The 15,791-nt window shown below is 53.3% G+C and overlaps 7 protein-coding genes across 7 annotated transcripts; 2 read left to right on the top strand and 5 right to left on the bottom strand.

Annotated features, from left to right (window-relative positions):
- Nucleotides 1-55: 55 nt before the first annotated feature.
- On the bottom strand, nucleotides 56-1,059 carry J4E85_010128 (uncharacterized protein; the record flags this gene model as incomplete). The annotated part of the gene is made up of 2 exons (XM_051474342.1): nucleotides 56-835; nucleotides 931-1,059. 2 exons carry the CDS (start codon nucleotides 1,057-1,059, stop codon nucleotides 56-58), a joined length of 909 nt encoding a protein of 302 aa, XP_051321835.1.
- Nucleotides 1,060-2,289: 1,230 nt separating this feature from the next.
- Nucleotides 2,290-3,359, bottom strand: J4E85_010127 (uncharacterized protein; the record flags this gene model as incomplete). Its single annotated transcript, XM_051474341.1, has 3 exons — nucleotides 2,290-2,549; nucleotides 2,599-3,188; nucleotides 3,298-3,359. 3 exons carry the CDS (start codon nucleotides 3,357-3,359, stop codon nucleotides 2,290-2,292), a joined length of 912 nt encoding a protein of 303 aa, XP_051321834.1.
- An 802-nt stretch (nucleotides 3,360-4,161) lies between these two features.
- Nucleotides 4,162-7,238, top strand: J4E85_010126 (uncharacterized protein; the record flags this gene model as incomplete). The annotated part of the gene is made up of 5 exons (XM_051474340.1): nucleotides 4,162-4,210; nucleotides 4,409-4,650; nucleotides 4,706-6,553; nucleotides 6,604-7,053; nucleotides 7,104-7,238. 5 exons carry the CDS (start codon nucleotides 4,162-4,164, stop codon nucleotides 7,236-7,238), a joined length of 2,724 nt encoding a protein of 907 aa, XP_051321833.1.
- Nucleotides 7,239-9,264: 2,026 nt separating this feature from the next.
- On the top strand, nucleotides 9,265-10,632 carry J4E85_010125 (uncharacterized protein; the record flags this gene model as incomplete). The annotated part of the gene is made up of 5 exons (XM_051474339.1): nucleotides 9,265-9,307; nucleotides 9,366-9,527; nucleotides 9,605-10,168; nucleotides 10,226-10,493; nucleotides 10,554-10,632. 5 exons carry the CDS (start codon nucleotides 9,265-9,267, stop codon nucleotides 10,630-10,632), a joined length of 1,116 nt encoding a protein of 371 aa, XP_051321832.1.
- Nucleotides 10,633-11,695: 1,063 nt separating this feature from the next.
- On the bottom strand, nucleotides 11,696-12,362 carry J4E85_010124 (uncharacterized protein; the record flags this gene model as incomplete). The annotated part of the gene is made up of 2 exons (XM_051474338.1): nucleotides 11,696-12,236; nucleotides 12,286-12,362. 2 exons carry the CDS (start codon nucleotides 12,360-12,362, stop codon nucleotides 11,696-11,698), a joined length of 618 nt encoding a protein of 205 aa, XP_051321831.1.
- A 489-nt stretch (nucleotides 12,363-12,851) lies between these two features.
- On the bottom strand, nucleotides 12,852-13,662 carry J4E85_010123 (uncharacterized protein; the record flags this gene model as incomplete). Its single annotated transcript, XM_051474337.1, has 2 exons — nucleotides 12,852-13,506; nucleotides 13,550-13,662. 2 exons carry the CDS (start codon nucleotides 13,660-13,662, stop codon nucleotides 12,852-12,854), a joined length of 768 nt encoding a protein of 255 aa, XP_051321830.1.
- A 1,229-nt stretch (nucleotides 13,663-14,891) lies between these two features.
- On the bottom strand, nucleotides 14,892-15,778 carry ATP3 (atp3 gamma subunit of the F1 sector of mitochondrial F1F0 ATP synthase; the record flags this gene model as incomplete). Its single annotated transcript, XM_051474336.1, has 4 exons — nucleotides 14,892-14,911; nucleotides 14,961-15,183; nucleotides 15,237-15,688; nucleotides 15,748-15,778. 4 exons carry the CDS (start codon nucleotides 15,776-15,778, stop codon nucleotides 14,892-14,894), a joined length of 726 nt encoding a protein of 241 aa, XP_051321829.1.
- Nucleotides 15,779-15,791: the final 13 nt, after the last annotated feature.

Genomic DNA, 15,791 nt, shown 5'->3' with positions numbered 1-15,791 from the left:
GTTGAATCATTGCGATGAGAGCTGAGGAAGTTTCCACGAAAGGACATGCCGACAGCTACGAGAGCTCTGCCAGCGCATCGCTACACAGCTTCTGCACGCTTTCAGGGTTGAAGCGTGGGCGCCATGTCATGTTCTTCCTCTTCTCTTGCAGCTTTTCCCGTTCCTCGTCTGTCAGCATGCAGCTGCTGCGAGGATCTTTAAACTGCGACTTGGTGGGGGATGGCGAAGGAGTCGGGAATGCGAAACGCACACCACGGACACCGGTCGTCTCTTTTAGGGTCCGCACACTAGTAAGATGGCCCTCTACCATGCGGACAAAGGCGGGGGTGCCACTCGGAAGCTGGACCCCTGGTTTCGATCGCACATGCTCTGTGGATAGAGGTGATAGGATGTTGTCGTTCTTGATGTGGCGGGACAAGGGTCTGGGGTCCGCACACGAGTCCCATTCCACGTTTTTGCCGGGTGGGGATGGAAAGCGGAAGTTCCTCAGCGCAAGATCTGGGTCTACCTCCAGATCGAAGGCGTAGGAATCTGTGCTTGAGGTCGAGCTGCGATAGCTGCTGGTCGAGTCAAAAGACCTGACTCTGGATGACCGCCGGAACCAAGTCTGTTCGTTGGGGATGGTTGCAGAGTCTGGTGTCAGAGGCTGGTCGTCGTCCTCCATCGGCGCAGTGGAAGATGGCGAAGGTGGTGTAAGAGCGACAATGGTCTCATTGTAGTACTTTTCCGCCGCGTTCAGTTCCTTGTAGCGGTTCTTGAGGGTAGCTTCTCTTGCCAGTGTATCGTGAGAGAGTGCGATGTAGAAGTTCAGATAAGCGGAGTGGATGGGATGGATCTATTATTCGTTAGCACTTGCTCCTCACGTGTTGCGCCTGCTTTGGCAACCTTCCGTTCATGGAAGGTACGCGGCGTACTATTACTTTTACATACCTTGTCATTGATGTCGCCCAGCAAACGCTCTCCAAAAGTTGCGCACTGTGTGTAGTGTCGACTAGCATACAGATCCTTGAGAGCCTGCATTTTCGCTTTCAACATGTAGGTTCCAGCCTGTGCCAACATATTGCTCAGACGTTCGAAGTTGCGGATCGCTGACTGTGGGTCGAACTTGATTGAAGGACAAGCAGCGATTGAATTGTAGTTGCGAATGTGACCTTGGGCGTGAAGCAAACCGGATAGAGGCGGAACGAAAAGAGAGAAGCGCAGCCTCAAAGAATGAAAAAAGTGAAGCCGGCTCCAGGGTTGAGGTCGTCAAGACTTGTTGAATTGGTAGCGGCGTAAGCAGTAAAGGCAATAATGCAGGTGCGCTTTCCTCTTGTCGATGGTATTGAGACGTCGGGACAGTTCCAGGGTAGATGCCAGGCCGCTACCAGAGCGCTTTGTGGAGAATTAACGAACGGGATTAAAAGCAATGTGCGAACGCCCATAATGGGCCATATTATATGATGCCTCAAGGGCCTGACCGTGCCTGACTAGGCCTGACGTACTATTTCTGCGGGTGAGGGTGTGGTAAGAGGGGCGAGTTCGTTTCGAATGCAGGTTACGTTTCATAAACCAGCTATCCCTACCCTTAGCGCGCCGAAGAAGGTCAGGTACGCAAACACTTGCCGTCATTGGGGTTGAAGCACGCATAAGGTTTGAAGAACCCTCGTGCAGACAGCTTGATTTGCAGTCTCATGGCTGTTGGTGTGCATAGTTGCTGCCTCACTGAGTAGTGGTGTAGTCGTCTGCCGGCGATTTTTTCCTCTGCCGTTGTCTGCGACTCATGACCTACAGCTCAGGGACAGGTCGGCACTGTAAGCCGGACATTAGCTTTGCCAATTTGCTGTTGGACCATGATGAGATATATCACACACACGCCAACTTGCAGATGATTGATCTAGATCCGAGGCCGATCGCGCTGCACTGCAGCACACATCCGCGTGGTGTTTATCCAAGCGACCGTTTCCGATCTGGCGTGGAGGTTGTAGCGAGGACGGAGGATGCCGAGGCGCTCTTTGAGGTGGCTGGTCATCTTAGCCTGCATTTCTGCGACGACAATGAGCAGGAGAGCTGACACACGTGATGAGCATGACAGTACCTAGATCTGCACGGTGCTGCCCAGATGTGACGTAGGCCGCAGCGTAGATGCGGTCGAGAAGCAGACATGACACAAAGCACAAGATTCAACCATGAATGTTTTCCACGAACTGGCTGGTACAAAAGAGCTATGAACAGATGGTTATTCTACACAGCCCATGAGGGAGATGGAACCAGATCATTGGGATATCAAGTCTAAAGCTCCTGGAGCGCTTAACCCTCGGAAGCAGCCGCACCGGTAATAATCTCGACAAGTTCGCCAGTAATGACGGCTTGACGCGTTCGGTTGTAGAGAATCTGGAACTTGTTGATCATGTCTCCAGCGTTCTTGGAAGCATTGTCCATGGCGTTTTGACGCGCAGACTGCTCGCAAGCGTGACCCTCAGCCAGCGCCCAGAAGAGCGAGTTGGCAAGGGCGTACTCGCGGAGGTTGGGGAGAACCTCATCCTCAATCTCGAAAGCAGAGAAGTTGGCTAGATAGATTGTCAGACATGAATTTTGCTACTTGGAGGTGTGACGTACCAGACTGGGCAATAGCCTCCTCAGAGTAGGCCTCCTGGATGGTGGCCTCGTAACTCGAAGCGTTGATGAACTTGTTGTAGACGATCTTGATGGAAGCGTATTCGGTGGGCAGCATGGAGATCTGGTCGGCAATGTGCAGGGAGTCGGCAAAGGTAGGAACGTCCTTTCCGGCACCGGCGAAGGACAGGACCATGTTCTTTCCGTTGGAACGACCAAGTTGCGCCTTGCACTTCTCGCCAATGACAGCCAACTCAATGTCGGAATTCTGTTGGAGCATAGCCCTGACCTTCCTCGACATTCCCGAGTGGATACCACCGCAGAGGCCCTTGTCGGAGCTGCAGACGATGACCAGGTTCTTCTTGCCCTCACTCTCGATGGGCTTGGTCTCGGCGCTCTCGAAAACGGTGTTGGACGTCTGGCCGTACTTGCGGGACTCGGTCATGGCCTTCTGGGCACGGGTGAGCTTGGTGGAGGCGACGACCTTCATGGTCTTGGTGATCTTCTCGATGTTGCGAATCGACTTGAGACGGCCCTCGATTTCACGGAGGGTGGCATAGCCGGCAGCGTTGGAGACGGAGAGGGTGGCGGGCCTAGATACACAAGTTCCAGTCAGCGATTGATGCAGTGGGCGATGCAATGGCTCCGGCAATGGGGGGTCGCAGAGCGCGAGAAAAGCTGCGGGCGGAGGTGGGAGCGTACCGGGCGGCGGCGGCGGCCATGCCCGCCTTGAAGGCCGGGCGCGCAGCTCGTGACAGCATCATGGCTACGGATTGAGATGAGTGGAGATGGCGACAGCCGGTGGTGGTGCTTCACTGCTGTCTTTGCTGAGCGGAAGCTCTCATCGGGCAGTCGGGACACTGAATTGCTTTCCGCGCTAACACGCCAAGTGTCACGTGAGAGATCCAGCAAAGGACACCGGATGCGGTCCCTCTCACCAGCGCCGCCACGCTCGTGGCAGTCTGCGTGCAGTGTAGAGTGTGTCTTTGAACCATGCTGAAGTCCGAGGAGTCCGAAAATGGCTCCAAAGACGACATCGTCGTGACAACATTAGGAGGACATAGGCACGAACAATGGAGGAACAGGTGGCAGGCACCAACTAGGCACCCACCAAAGCCTTGACGCACCGTTCCGCATGTTCCGTATTGTAGGAAAAGCAAGCAGCTTGCACAATGGCTGTGTGCTCTGGTAGCCGATTTGCAGCGTCCTAGTGCATCGATCGATGGTGAGGTTACGCATCTGCTGCAAAGGCCGAACGCCCGTGCGCTGGTGGACTTAGTGAAGCACAGCTGGGCAATGGCTCCCTGGCTGCGCTTCACTTAACTCAGCATCCTCTGTCCGCCCTCGTCTATTCCCTTCGTCCCTGCTGCCTCAAACTTCAACATCGCCTCAATCGCACGACGTGTTTGCCCGCAAGTGGCGCGCGTCTCTCCACAACTCTCACCCTTCCACGGGCTCCGCTCTTTCGTTCCCACTAGGTTTCCTCGATCTGCGCCAGATCTCGCTGAGCACGCCCGTTCTGTTTTTTATTATCCGCAATCCCGGCGTGCGCCTGTCTCTTCCATCATGTCCTCTTCAGACGACGACACTCCTCTTGTGAGAGGAAAGAACCAAGGTGAGTGCGCCCAGCAATCTGCGCTATCTCCACGCGCCACGGCTATCTCCCTCTCACGCGCCCCGATCGCCCTTGTCAAATTCCACCCTCTCACCTCCCAACTATTACCAACCTCCTCCCTCGCTACCTTACCCAACGTAGCGCAACCAGTGCGCCTCTACTAAAGACGCAAAATGGCTAACGAAACTTTTCCAACAGCAAAGTCCAACGAACAGATCACCAAAGAAGAAGACCGAAAAATGGACGCCCAAGTCCCTTCCAACGGTCACGTCGAGCCCGGCATCTCAATCCGTATGGGTCCAGTCGCCGACGACGACAAGATGGATATCGATGCGCCCGAGACCAACGGCGCCAACGGAAAGCGCAAGTCGCGCAGCAGCGTCACAAACAGCAAATCGTACAAGGACGCCAGTAGCTCCGAGGATGACGACAAGCCTTTGGTAGGTCGCCCTTGATGAAATTCACGCGCGTTAAGCTGGACTAACTTTCCAGCAGAGCAAGCGGCGGCGAACCTCACAGCAAGCAAAACCCACCCAGGACGACTCCGATTCAGAACTCAGCGATGTGCCTCTCAAGGCCAGGGTGCTCCCCAAAGCAAGCGCCGAACAAATCGGAGAGTCTGCCGACTCCGACGTGCCTCTCGCCACGAAGCTCACTAAGAAGAAGGAGTCTATCGAGAAGGCCGCCGCAAAGGAGGCTAAGGCCATGCGCAGCAAGGAGAAGGCTGCCCCGAAGCGCAAGCAAAAGGTAGAAAGCGATAGCGACGACGACATTCCTCTTGCGAAGAAGAAGGCGCCGGCCAAGAAGACAAACGGAGTCAAGAAGGAAGAGTCCGATTCTGACGCGCCGCTCGCCAAAAAGGCCGCCCCGAAGAAAGCCACCAAAGCGAAGCCTGCCGCCGCCGCCGCGCCTGTCAAGAAGGGCAAGGGCAAAGTCAAGAAAGAGGAGACTGAGCAGGACGAGGAGGCTGAGAACGAGGAGGAAGAGTACCGCTGGTGGGAGGACCCAGGCAAGAGTGATGGCACCAAGAAGTGGGACACGCTGGAACACGCCGGTGTTGTCTTTCCTCCCGAGTACGAGCCGCTTCCCAAACACGTCAAACTGGTGTACGATGGTGTACCTGTTACCCTGCACAAGGACGCCGAAGAGGTAGCTACTTTCTACGGAAGCATGCTGAACTCCACCCACAACGTCGAGAACCCTACCTTCAACAAAAACTTCTTCGAGGACTTTACGAAGGTTCTGGATAAGACTGGACACGGCAAGGACAAAGATGGAAACACAGTCAAGATCAAGAAGTTTGAGAAGTGCGACTTCAAGCCCATCTTCGAATGGTTCGACGCGGAGCGCGCCAAGAAGAAGGCTCTCTCACAAGCTGAGAAGAAAGCGCTCAAGGCTGAGAAGGAGGCTGCTGAGGCTCAGTACATGTACTGCCTGTGGGACGGTCGCAAGCAAAAGGTCGGCAACTTCCGCGTTGAACCCCCCGGTCTTTTCCGTGGTCGTGGCGAGCATCCCAAGACCGGTCGTGTAAAGGAGCGCGTTATGCCCGAGCAGATCACCATCAACATTGGCGAGAATGCCAAAGTCCCTGAGCCACCCGCGGGTCACAAATGGAAGGCGGTCAAGCACGATCACGAAGGCACATGGCTGGCTATGTGGCAAGAAAACATCAACAGTGCTTACAAGTACGTCATGCTCGCTGCCAACTCCGACATCAAGGGCCAGAGCGATTTCAAGAAGTTCGAGAAGGCGCGAGAACTCAAGAAGCACATCGACCGCATCCGCAAAGACTACCGCAAAGATCTCAACTCCAAGATGATGGCTGATCGTCAACGTGCTACCGCCATCTACCTCATTGATCAGTTCGCCCTCCGTGCTGGTAACGAGAAGGGAGAGGATGAGGCTGATACGGTCGGTTGCTGCTCGCTCAAGTTTCAGCATATCACTCTGAAGCCGCCGGAGACTGTCATCTTTGACTTCTTGGGTAAAGACAGTATTCGGTTCTACGACGAAGTCAAGGTCGATCCGCAAGTCTTCAAGAACCTGAAGCTGTTCAAGAAGGAGCCCAAGACCACAGGCGATGACATCTTCGATCGATTGACTACGTCGGGTCTCAACAAGCATCTGACAAGCTACATGCCTGGTCTCACCGCAAAGGTCTTCCGTACCTACAACGCCTCGTACACAATGGCCCGGCTGCTCAAGGAGATGAAGGCTACTGGCACAGTCCAGGAGAAGGTGAAGGCTTACAACGATGCCAATCGTGAAGTTGCCATCCTGTGTAACCACAAGCGTACTGTCGCTGCCAGTCACGCAACCTCCATCGAGAAGATGAACGAGAGGGTATGTTATCGTCGCACATTCCCCTGTTTTACAATGCTAACTTCCGTCAGATTAATGGTCTTCGCTATCAGGTTTGGAGGACCAAGATGATGATGATCGACGTGGACCCGAAGATCAAGAAGAAGAAGGGTGCTGAGTACTTTGAGCGACCCGAAGACCTCGATATGGAGTGGGTCAAACAGCACCAGGAGGCAGAGATCGAAGAGATGCGACAAAAGATCATCAAGAAGTTCGAAAAAGAGAACGAGAAGCTCAAGGCCGACGGCGAGAAGGAGATGAAGCCTAAGGAGCTCGAGGAGCGTATGGAGAAGGTGAATGAGCTGGCCGCCAAGTACAAGAAGGAGAACAAGACTGGCAAGGTCGAAGCTGAGGGCAAGGGTCCAACAGTCGACAAGCTGGAGGGTAACATCGACAAGCTCAACCAGCGCATTGAGAACATGAAGATCCAGATGGAGGATAAGGAGGGCAACAAGGAGGTTGCCCTTGGCACGTCCAAGATCGTAAGTCACTCCCCGTCCATCTTGCATGATCTCTGACTAACCGCAACTAGAACTACATCGACCCTCGTCTCACTGTGGTCTTCTCCAAGAAGTTCGACGTACCCATCGAGAAGTTCTTTTCCAAGACACTCCGCGAGAAGTTCGACTGGGCCATCAAGTCAGTCGACGAGACCTGGGAGTTTTAGAGCAAAGCATGCATACAAGGCGGGGTTTCCTTGTCTTCGGACATCTTCTTAGATTTGCATCGGGTGCACACAGCATCATAGGGTGAGACTGACTGGGCGACATGCGGCGAAGAAAAGCACGATGGCATTTAGTACTATTTCCGTATGAAAGGGCATGGGTGGTACGGTTCGGCGAGCATGCGATATGACTTTGCGATCTCATTTTACTTCAGGGAGTCCACTGCATAGCTTTAAGATATTCATAGTTGCTTTGCGATCTAGCCAGTCATCTACAGCAACATATCAAATAGAGACTCAGCTGAAAAGGATTACTGATGCATATGCAAGTGCGGGACGATCACCATCCTTAGTGACGTTCTATGCATGAACTGCTGTTCGACTCCGAGGTTGTGCATGCATGCCTGTCTTGCAATGCACCGTCACACAGCCTGCTCTGGATGCAAACTGCATGTCGGCCAGTCGCACAATCACGATGGATGGCATAGAGCGGTGTAAGAAAGTGCGTCGCAGCCAATGATACGGCTTGGGTACCTGCGTTACATTTATTGATAGGAGGTACAGATCGAAGAGATCTCTAGATTCGCACGCCGTGTGCTACGGCACCCGGCGCCGACAGGCCCTCGGAGCCCGGAGCTGCATGACACATCGCCGGTACGAACTGTGTATGTTGGAGGCGCCGTCCATAGGCTTGACAATAAATCTTTAGTCGCCGACGAGGGCGTTGGGCTGATGAGTAGTCCCCATTCCGCGGAATCACAGCAACATCTGACGGCATTCGTGCCGTCTAAGTCAGCCGCTACGAGGTCTTACTTGACTCAATGACCATAATATTGAATACATATCGGCAATGCTACGAGCCGAACTTCTTGTCACGGTGCCTAGCCTAGTAGAAGTCATCTGAACTTGTTACGAAGCGAGGGTTTTATGCAGGCTAGACGTTAAGCTAGAAGGACAACCCCAGCATCGTGTCTGTAAAGGGGAAGGCGATTTAGCGACAAACCTCGCGGCTCCGCACTTGTTTGCTTTTTATTCGGTAATCGCTCGTTGAAGGATGGCGAGTGTGGCTTACACATCGTACACAACGTCGGAGAACGCCCAAGGATTATGGCTACGTCAGTCAGGGATTGCCTGATAGCTCTGTTGGTGTGAACTCAGGGGGAGTTCACCCCCACTGTCGGGCTGTCATGCGCCCAAAGTATTGAAGCTCGAGACAAGGTCCAGCACTGCGGGAGCGCGCCGTCGTTCACCGCCCGCTTCTTGTACATCTCCCGCGACAACCGCTATGTATCCAGGAGATAGGAACAGCAAACGTCATGCTGTGAATATGAGGGGATACGGTGGAGCGGATCGCATTGTGTGCTCGTGCCCAAGTTGCATAACGTGGCGGGTGGCGGCGGGCGCCTTCAATACAATTGTCGCGGGCTCGCTACATACGAAGCCCACATAATCTCGGTCGACTTGCTTGCGGAGCGGACCACTATGGTGTGCATTGGATCAGCCACAAGTGCCCGACCATGACTGCTACTGGCGGCCATAGTTGGTTTTTGAGCCTCAGTGATGGGGGTGGCCTCTTGCGAAGAGAATTATCGCCGGGCTTGGGTGTGCACATTTAAATATCGGCCTGACTGCCCCCCTCCTGCAGGTCAATGAGTCGCGCATATTGGGCCTGAGTTATATGACATCGTTGTGGTGCCGCGGTATCCTACTTGGAGTATCTCTCTTCGTGGTTAGTCCCTCTCGTTCCAGCTCGACGCCCGCGATCACGAACGCCGCGTGTTATCTTTCTTCCAACGTGAGCAAGACAGACGATCGCAGCAAGACGCTTCGCCTATAGCAGCCGTGATATTGTCCCTCGCCAGTTGGTTCCTCGCAAAGACGGTCTGAGCGCGATCCGCACCGCTCAAATCTCCACCCCCGACTTTGGCCTTAGCAGACACCATCCGCCCACTGCGCCCTTCAGAATCCCCTAGCGATCTCTTCTTGCGCGCACAGGAGACGCAGATCACGAACATACGCGACCCCAGAAATGGCTTCAGAAAAGCCTTCGGTGCTGATAATAGGAGGGTTGGGTAAGGCTCGCGCTGGGCACAACCCAAGCATGCCACGAGGGCTGACCATGTGCATTAGGCTACACCGGGCGACACCTCACCAAATACATCCACGACAACAACCTCGCCTCGCAGATTCGCATCGTCGACAAACATCTCCCGGAGCTGGCATGGCTTGCACCTGAATTCAAGGAGGCGTGCTCAAGAGAGCGATTCATACAGGCGGATGCGGCGCAGGAGAGTGCGTACCCCTGACCGTGTCTCTGGGTCCAAGGGATGTCTACAACAAGACGTTCGAGGCTAATCCGAACCCTACAGAATCCCTCCCGCGAATATTCGACCGTGAAGGCGGCGCCGAATTCGACTATGTCTTCAACTGCGGCGGCGAGACCCGCTTCGCCCAAGACGAGAAGGTCTACGAGCTCCGCTCCTACGGCCTGTCCATGGCCATTGGCCGCGAAGCCGCGAAACGCAAGGTCAAATGCTTCCTCGAAGTCAGCACCGGCATGGTCTACAAGCCCGACAGCGCACCCAGCAAAGAGTCAGACAAGCCGAAACCGTGGTCGAATCTCGCGAAATGGAAACTCAAGGCTGAGGAGGACCTGGCCAAGATCGAAGGCTTGAACCTGATAGTGATGAGGATGGCACACGTCTACGGGCCGTACACGAGCAAATACCTGAGCACGGCGCTTTGCATGGCGAGGGTATACCAGAGCAAAGGAAAGGAGATGCGCTTCCTGTGGAAAGAAGACCTGAAGACGAACCTGGTGCACATTGAGGATTCTACGAGAGCGCTGTGGCATGGTGTCGAGTGGTACATGAAGGGGCCCCCAGGACGCAGACCGGCACCCACCTTTAACATTGTGGATCATGCGAATCACTGTAAGGCCTCTCCACAACACGTCATCCTATCTACTGCAGTACTGACATGACATTTAGCCCAAAAAGACACTGCCCAGCTCATGGGTAAGATCTTCAACATCGAAACCGGCTTCCACGGCACACTCATTTCAGCCTTTGCACGATTGAATCTCGACCATGTCGTCGACGAAGTCAACGACGAGACGCTAGACCCCTGGGCAGAACTGCAACAAAAAGCCGGCATCAGCCAATCGACACCGCTGACACCGTACATGGAGAAGGAGCTGCTGAAAGATGCGGATCTGAGCATGGACGGGAGTCTGTTCGAGAAGGAGACGGGCTTCAAGTAAGTCACTTTTACACACCAAAAGCGCATGCAGGCGGCAATAGACTAACACATCATCAGATACAACGTAGAGAAGATCACCAAAGAAAAGGTCGAAGAGGTCATTGAGAGCTACAAGAGGATGAACTGGTGGCCATAGCCTTGGCCGCTCGACTCGCCCACTTCTTTTCCATCGATACCCTCCTTCTTGTCACGACCTTCCTCACGACGAACCCCCTTTCCCGTATACCCAACCACCAAAACCACCACCTTTACATCTTCCAAAACGACGACCAATTGTTCAGTTCAGCATAGCATAGCAGCGAACGCATGCATTACCTGGAGCTCTGGGCTCCCTCCGACCCGATTCGACAATTTCACCCCTTATGGTCTTCTCATGTCTTGCGGGCATTTGTATCTGGCAGTCGCTTTTCCCTTGTGTGTGTGTGTCAACCTTCTTCCTGTATGTTTGGGGCATGTATCTGGTTTGCGCACGGTACTGTATGGTGTTGATCTTTGCTGCTGCTGTCGGAGCATGCGAGTCTTGGTGTTACATACCCCTCAATCTAGCATTTGTTCTTGTATACCGCGACTTGTCGTAAGATGACTTATTGTGCTCGATCACTACTGGGTTGCGTTGGAACTTGCATAAGGTATGTGGTATTCTAAGAGCGTGTGTCGCTTGATGTCAAGCAACACTTTACAAGTAGAGGCCGCGGGGGATTGCAACCTTGACGCTCTAGACACATAGAGGCCTATGGAATTGTAAGCTTTACACTTTGAATACATCAAGGTCTAGAAGATTGCAACTTCTTTACTCTAAATACATACAGGCCTAGGGGATTGCAAGCTCCATACTCTACATATGTAAGCCTTAAGGATTGTAAGCTATATACCCTATACATAGAGGGACTTTGAGAATTGTAAGCTTTTTACTGAGCAAAGTGTAACACCTGGCTGGCACCTCGTACGAACACATCCAGTTTTCACTGACAGCTCACTGGATCAGGTGACCTCATCTGCTTCGTAGTGTATTAGACGATGTACAATCAATAACTCCCGCTTAAACTTGCTCTATTTTACTGCAAAATGCTTCTCCAAGAAACACAACTGGACTTTGTATACATATTGATGGCCCGGCGGATCTCCTTCGACCATGTCCAGTGCCAACAAGAGGTCTAACCCCGCCAAGGGCTCGAACGCCCGGTTGACTAACTCGTCAGCTACTCGGGCCCCGAATGATCTTCGGTGATGACCTCAAGCTTGATACCCTTCTGGATCTCGAGGTACTCCACCCAAGTGGTGCTCCCTCCCACCACAGCATCACGCTCTAACATGAACGTCAAAGTAACCCCCTGCAACACAATCTTCTTCAAATTTGGAAAAGTCCTCATACACGCCGTCCAGGGAAATTCCCACTGTCTTCCGTTCCAGAAGTAAATCCATGACTTGTAGAGAACAACGCTCTGGATAGTTTCCAACTGTTCGCGCGAGAGCGCGCACTTCCCGGCCCAGTAGCGGTCGAGGAAGGTGTCGTAGGGAAACTTAAAATTGTTTCCGGAGTAGAATACCAGACGCGATTCAATGTAGATTTGTCGACAAGTCCTCAGTAAAGCGAGGGCGTGGGGGGCCAGTCCGCGGTCGAACTTGACGCGTCCCTTGTAGACGGTGACCTCCTTGTTGCTAATGAGGGTAAACTTGTAAACATTTTCGCGAATCTCTGCAGGCAGAGCGAGAAGACGTGTACGCGCGTTGGATTGTGTACTTGGTTCAGTCAGTCCAATCTTAGTACATTGATCGCTCTATTCCCTACCGAGGGCGCAGATATTCGGGAGTATTCCCTGGATTTGGTAGGGCATTATCAGGACGGGCGCTCAACTTTGGATCCATGATCGCGGTAGTTGGGAGTCAGGGAAGGTGGGAAGGGCTTGTTGCGATAAGCACGCGACTGGTCGGACCACGACTAGCGCAGATAGTCAAGAGCCATACACATCTGGGAACGGAAAGTCTCATTCACTGTGCTACCAGCTCACGATAAATGCAAAAACTTCTCGAAGCGATTCTCTCTTCGTGCATTCTCGAATTTGGTAAGAGACAATGTCAGTAAATGCATTATCTTGTTTGGCAGACTACACGAGCTTGATGATTATTGTCATGTGGCACTTTGAATGAATAGTTTGATTACAAATGCGCACCAAATACTCTGTTAAAACAAGTTCAACGAGATCTTTGACTCTAGTGTGAGCCATCCCAACATACTAAAGCTTCCTGAATTTGGACGCTCTTACAAACATTCAACCGATGACGACAACCTCAACCTCAGGCCAATACAGTTGACAGCATCTTGATAGACGCGCTCCGCCGAACCTGAATCAGGAGCTATTGGTCATCGATCTCGACAGGGTCAACAACCTCGACGACCTCAAGGACACCACGCTCCCGCATCGTCACATAATCCTTCCAATCATTGAAGCCAGCATGTTGCGCCAACAACTTGACGAAATGATCGTCGGAACCAGTTTCAGTGACGTCAACTTCAATCCAAATTCGCCGCAAGTTCGGGAATAGGAGCGTGAACGGCATAGCTAACGATGGTGGGGAATGAGAACGGTAGGATTTCCAGTCGAACGGGCAACTACATCCTCGTGCGTACCGTGAGCAGCCGCCAAACCCCGTTCCGTTGACCGAATCAAAAAGGAAGGGGTTATTAACTTGGATAGTTTGTATGGCTTCTAGCTGGGCTTGGTTGCGATTTCCTGCAAAGGCATCGCGGTGGGAACGGCAGCTCACGACGAACGTGTTGAGTGCGTAAGGTAAGACAGCGGTCTCGGTATAGATCTGGCGGCATACGTATGGCAGCACAAACGCGAGCTTTCGGAGTTCTCCAGGCTTGTCGTCATCACCACTATCTTGCCAGATATCGAGTCCGGGGACGTTCATTGATATCTGGAAGCCGCCTAGAACTTCCTGAAAGATCATGTTACGAATCTCCGCAGGCAACAAGAGGAGATTCGTCGACGCGTTATGTTGGGTCCTAGTACATTAGCGTCTGACGTGACCTTGGAGATAGTACTTACTTGGAGAGCAAATGCTCTGGAGTGGGATCCATCTGCACCAGTCCGTTCTTCTGGTAAGTAACTGCTGGCGAAGGGCCTCGATAATAAGGGGCAGAGTGCCGAGGATTCGCCATGATTTGAGCCAGCTTGCGCTGACGAGCCGACGCCTGCCAGACGCCGAAAACTATTGTCATGACTACTAGGTCTGACGGTTAGACGTATGATTAGAAGAACAGTGGCCGGTTTATCAGGTCGTATAGAGCCGATGGTGGAGAGTGGGCAACGGCTTCAGTGATAGTGTAGAACTAGAGTTCGTTTGACCGCTTATCTTGTAATTGGGCAGATGATAGAGTAGAGACCCGTTTTTCGAACGGCCAGTCACTTTGAGCACTTGTAAGGGAATTGCTATATCTGGCTGCCTAGAGACAGACTCGCTCGGTCACTCACGCCACTTTCATTGTCAGATATGCGCTAAACCTGTCAGATACAACACTACCACATAGTGAATTAATGATAGTAACACATCCAAATACAGATAGCATTGTACTCATCAAGCTACTGAGTACTGCTGGGGTGTCATTAGACACAGATGTCAACGACCAGCGCGTCGGGAATTGGGAAGGTAAGGATCGCTATGCAGATGTAAAGGAGAAGTGGAGGACCGCGAAAAAGACCATCACCGCTTCCCCAGGGGTGAAAACACAACGGGCCAAGAGAGCGCAAAGGTTGATCTTGTAGATGGCGGCGTCGACGCTTACATGCGTGGTTATGCGGATGCGAAAAGTGGGCTCCACGCAGTACTCTGTGTATCGTCACTGGGCTGATGGTGGTGCCGAGTTCTTTTGCAAACATCGAGGCGCATCCCAACTTCTCGGATCTGTATCGGAAGCATTGGCCGCTTTGGTCCAAGCCATTCGTTATCATCGACAGAACCTGCAGTGATGGCAGCACGGGTTGAGGAAGCGGATAGGGATGTTGTTGGGTTGGGTGTCGTTACGAACTTGGAAGGTGGTGGGTTCGTGAACTTCGCGGGGTAAGATGCCGGTTTCCATTGTCAATTCGTCTTGTCCGATACCCAATGAAGCTCGTATAGCGTCTCTCGCTTCTGAATGCGTAGTGCCTATTAGGATATCCGCTACTATGGCGATGCTAAACGTGAGAAGGGGGTTCCCAGATGATCAATAGCCCCGCCTTGTCTGAGACCGAACTGAAAGATGCGACAGAAAAGTCACTTGTATTCAGGAGACAGAACGAAATCGATTTCGACCTTTCCCAGCCTGAGGTACTCTATATTGAACGAGCCTGACTATTGCACAGATTTATATAACATTGATTGACTTGACTGGTGGATGCTATAGGACGCTTATGCCTTCTGGACGATCCCTGTTGCTTGTTAGCTCATGCCGCACGTTTGAAATGCAATGCCACATACTCTCAATGTCAGTGACGCTCTGGTCAAGGATCTGCTTGAGGGTCTTGGGGTTCTCGAGCTCCTTCTCAATCTTGGCGATGATGGACTCGGCGAGCTCCTTCTGCTGCCTCTGCTTGACCTGGCCCTCGTAGCGGACCCACGAGTCGAGGACGGACTTGGCCTCGGCGGCGATGGCGGTCTTCTGCTCAAGCTCGAAAGCCTGGGCCTCGAGCTGGGCGGTCTCCTGTGGGGTTGTCAGTGTTGGGTCCTTGCGTGTCCTCTCCCGTCGCGTCGCACCTTGGAAACCTCGAAGAGGGTCTTGGTGATGTCGATGACACCGCCGAGGTCCTGGACGCTCTCGATGCGCTGCTTGACAGCGGTGGTGTGGTCCTGGCGGGCAGCGTTCAAGATGCCGGAGATCTTGTCGGCCTGCTGTTGCGCATACTCTCCCCAGGCAGGTCCGGCGTACTTGGCAACGGCCCAGAAGATGGTCAGGAGCGAGAGGGCGACAATGGACTCCTCGTTGACGACGTAGAGCTCGTTGCTGATAGCGGCGACACTGAGACCGGCGCCGGCGGAGAGGACGGCGGCCTTGGTGAGGGGGCTGTTGCCGGGGACGGGTATCGAGTCGAGGACGGTCTGGGCCTTCTTCTTGGGGTCCTCCTGGGGCAGGTTGGAGTTGTAGCGGGCCTGGACGGCGAGGGAGGGCAGGGCGCGGAGAGGGAGCGATGGGCGGAGACGGGCGGCGCCTGTTAGGGTGAGCACGGGGTCAATGGCATCGCAGAATCATCGGGAGGGTGGTACTCACCGACCGCGCTCCTTGCAAGACGTGAGGCCATGGCTGTCTGATGG

Source organism: Alternaria conjuncta (assembly GCF_024043145.1).
Source record: "Alternaria conjuncta strain BMP 0040 chromosome Unknown scaffold_21, whole genome shotgun sequence".
Classification (NCBI taxonomy): domain Eukaryota; kingdom Fungi; phylum Ascomycota; class Dothideomycetes; order Pleosporales; family Pleosporaceae; genus Alternaria; species Alternaria conjuncta.
The sequence above is the reverse complement of the archived record's forward strand: the minus strand, read 5'-3'. Positions and strand labels throughout refer to the sequence as shown.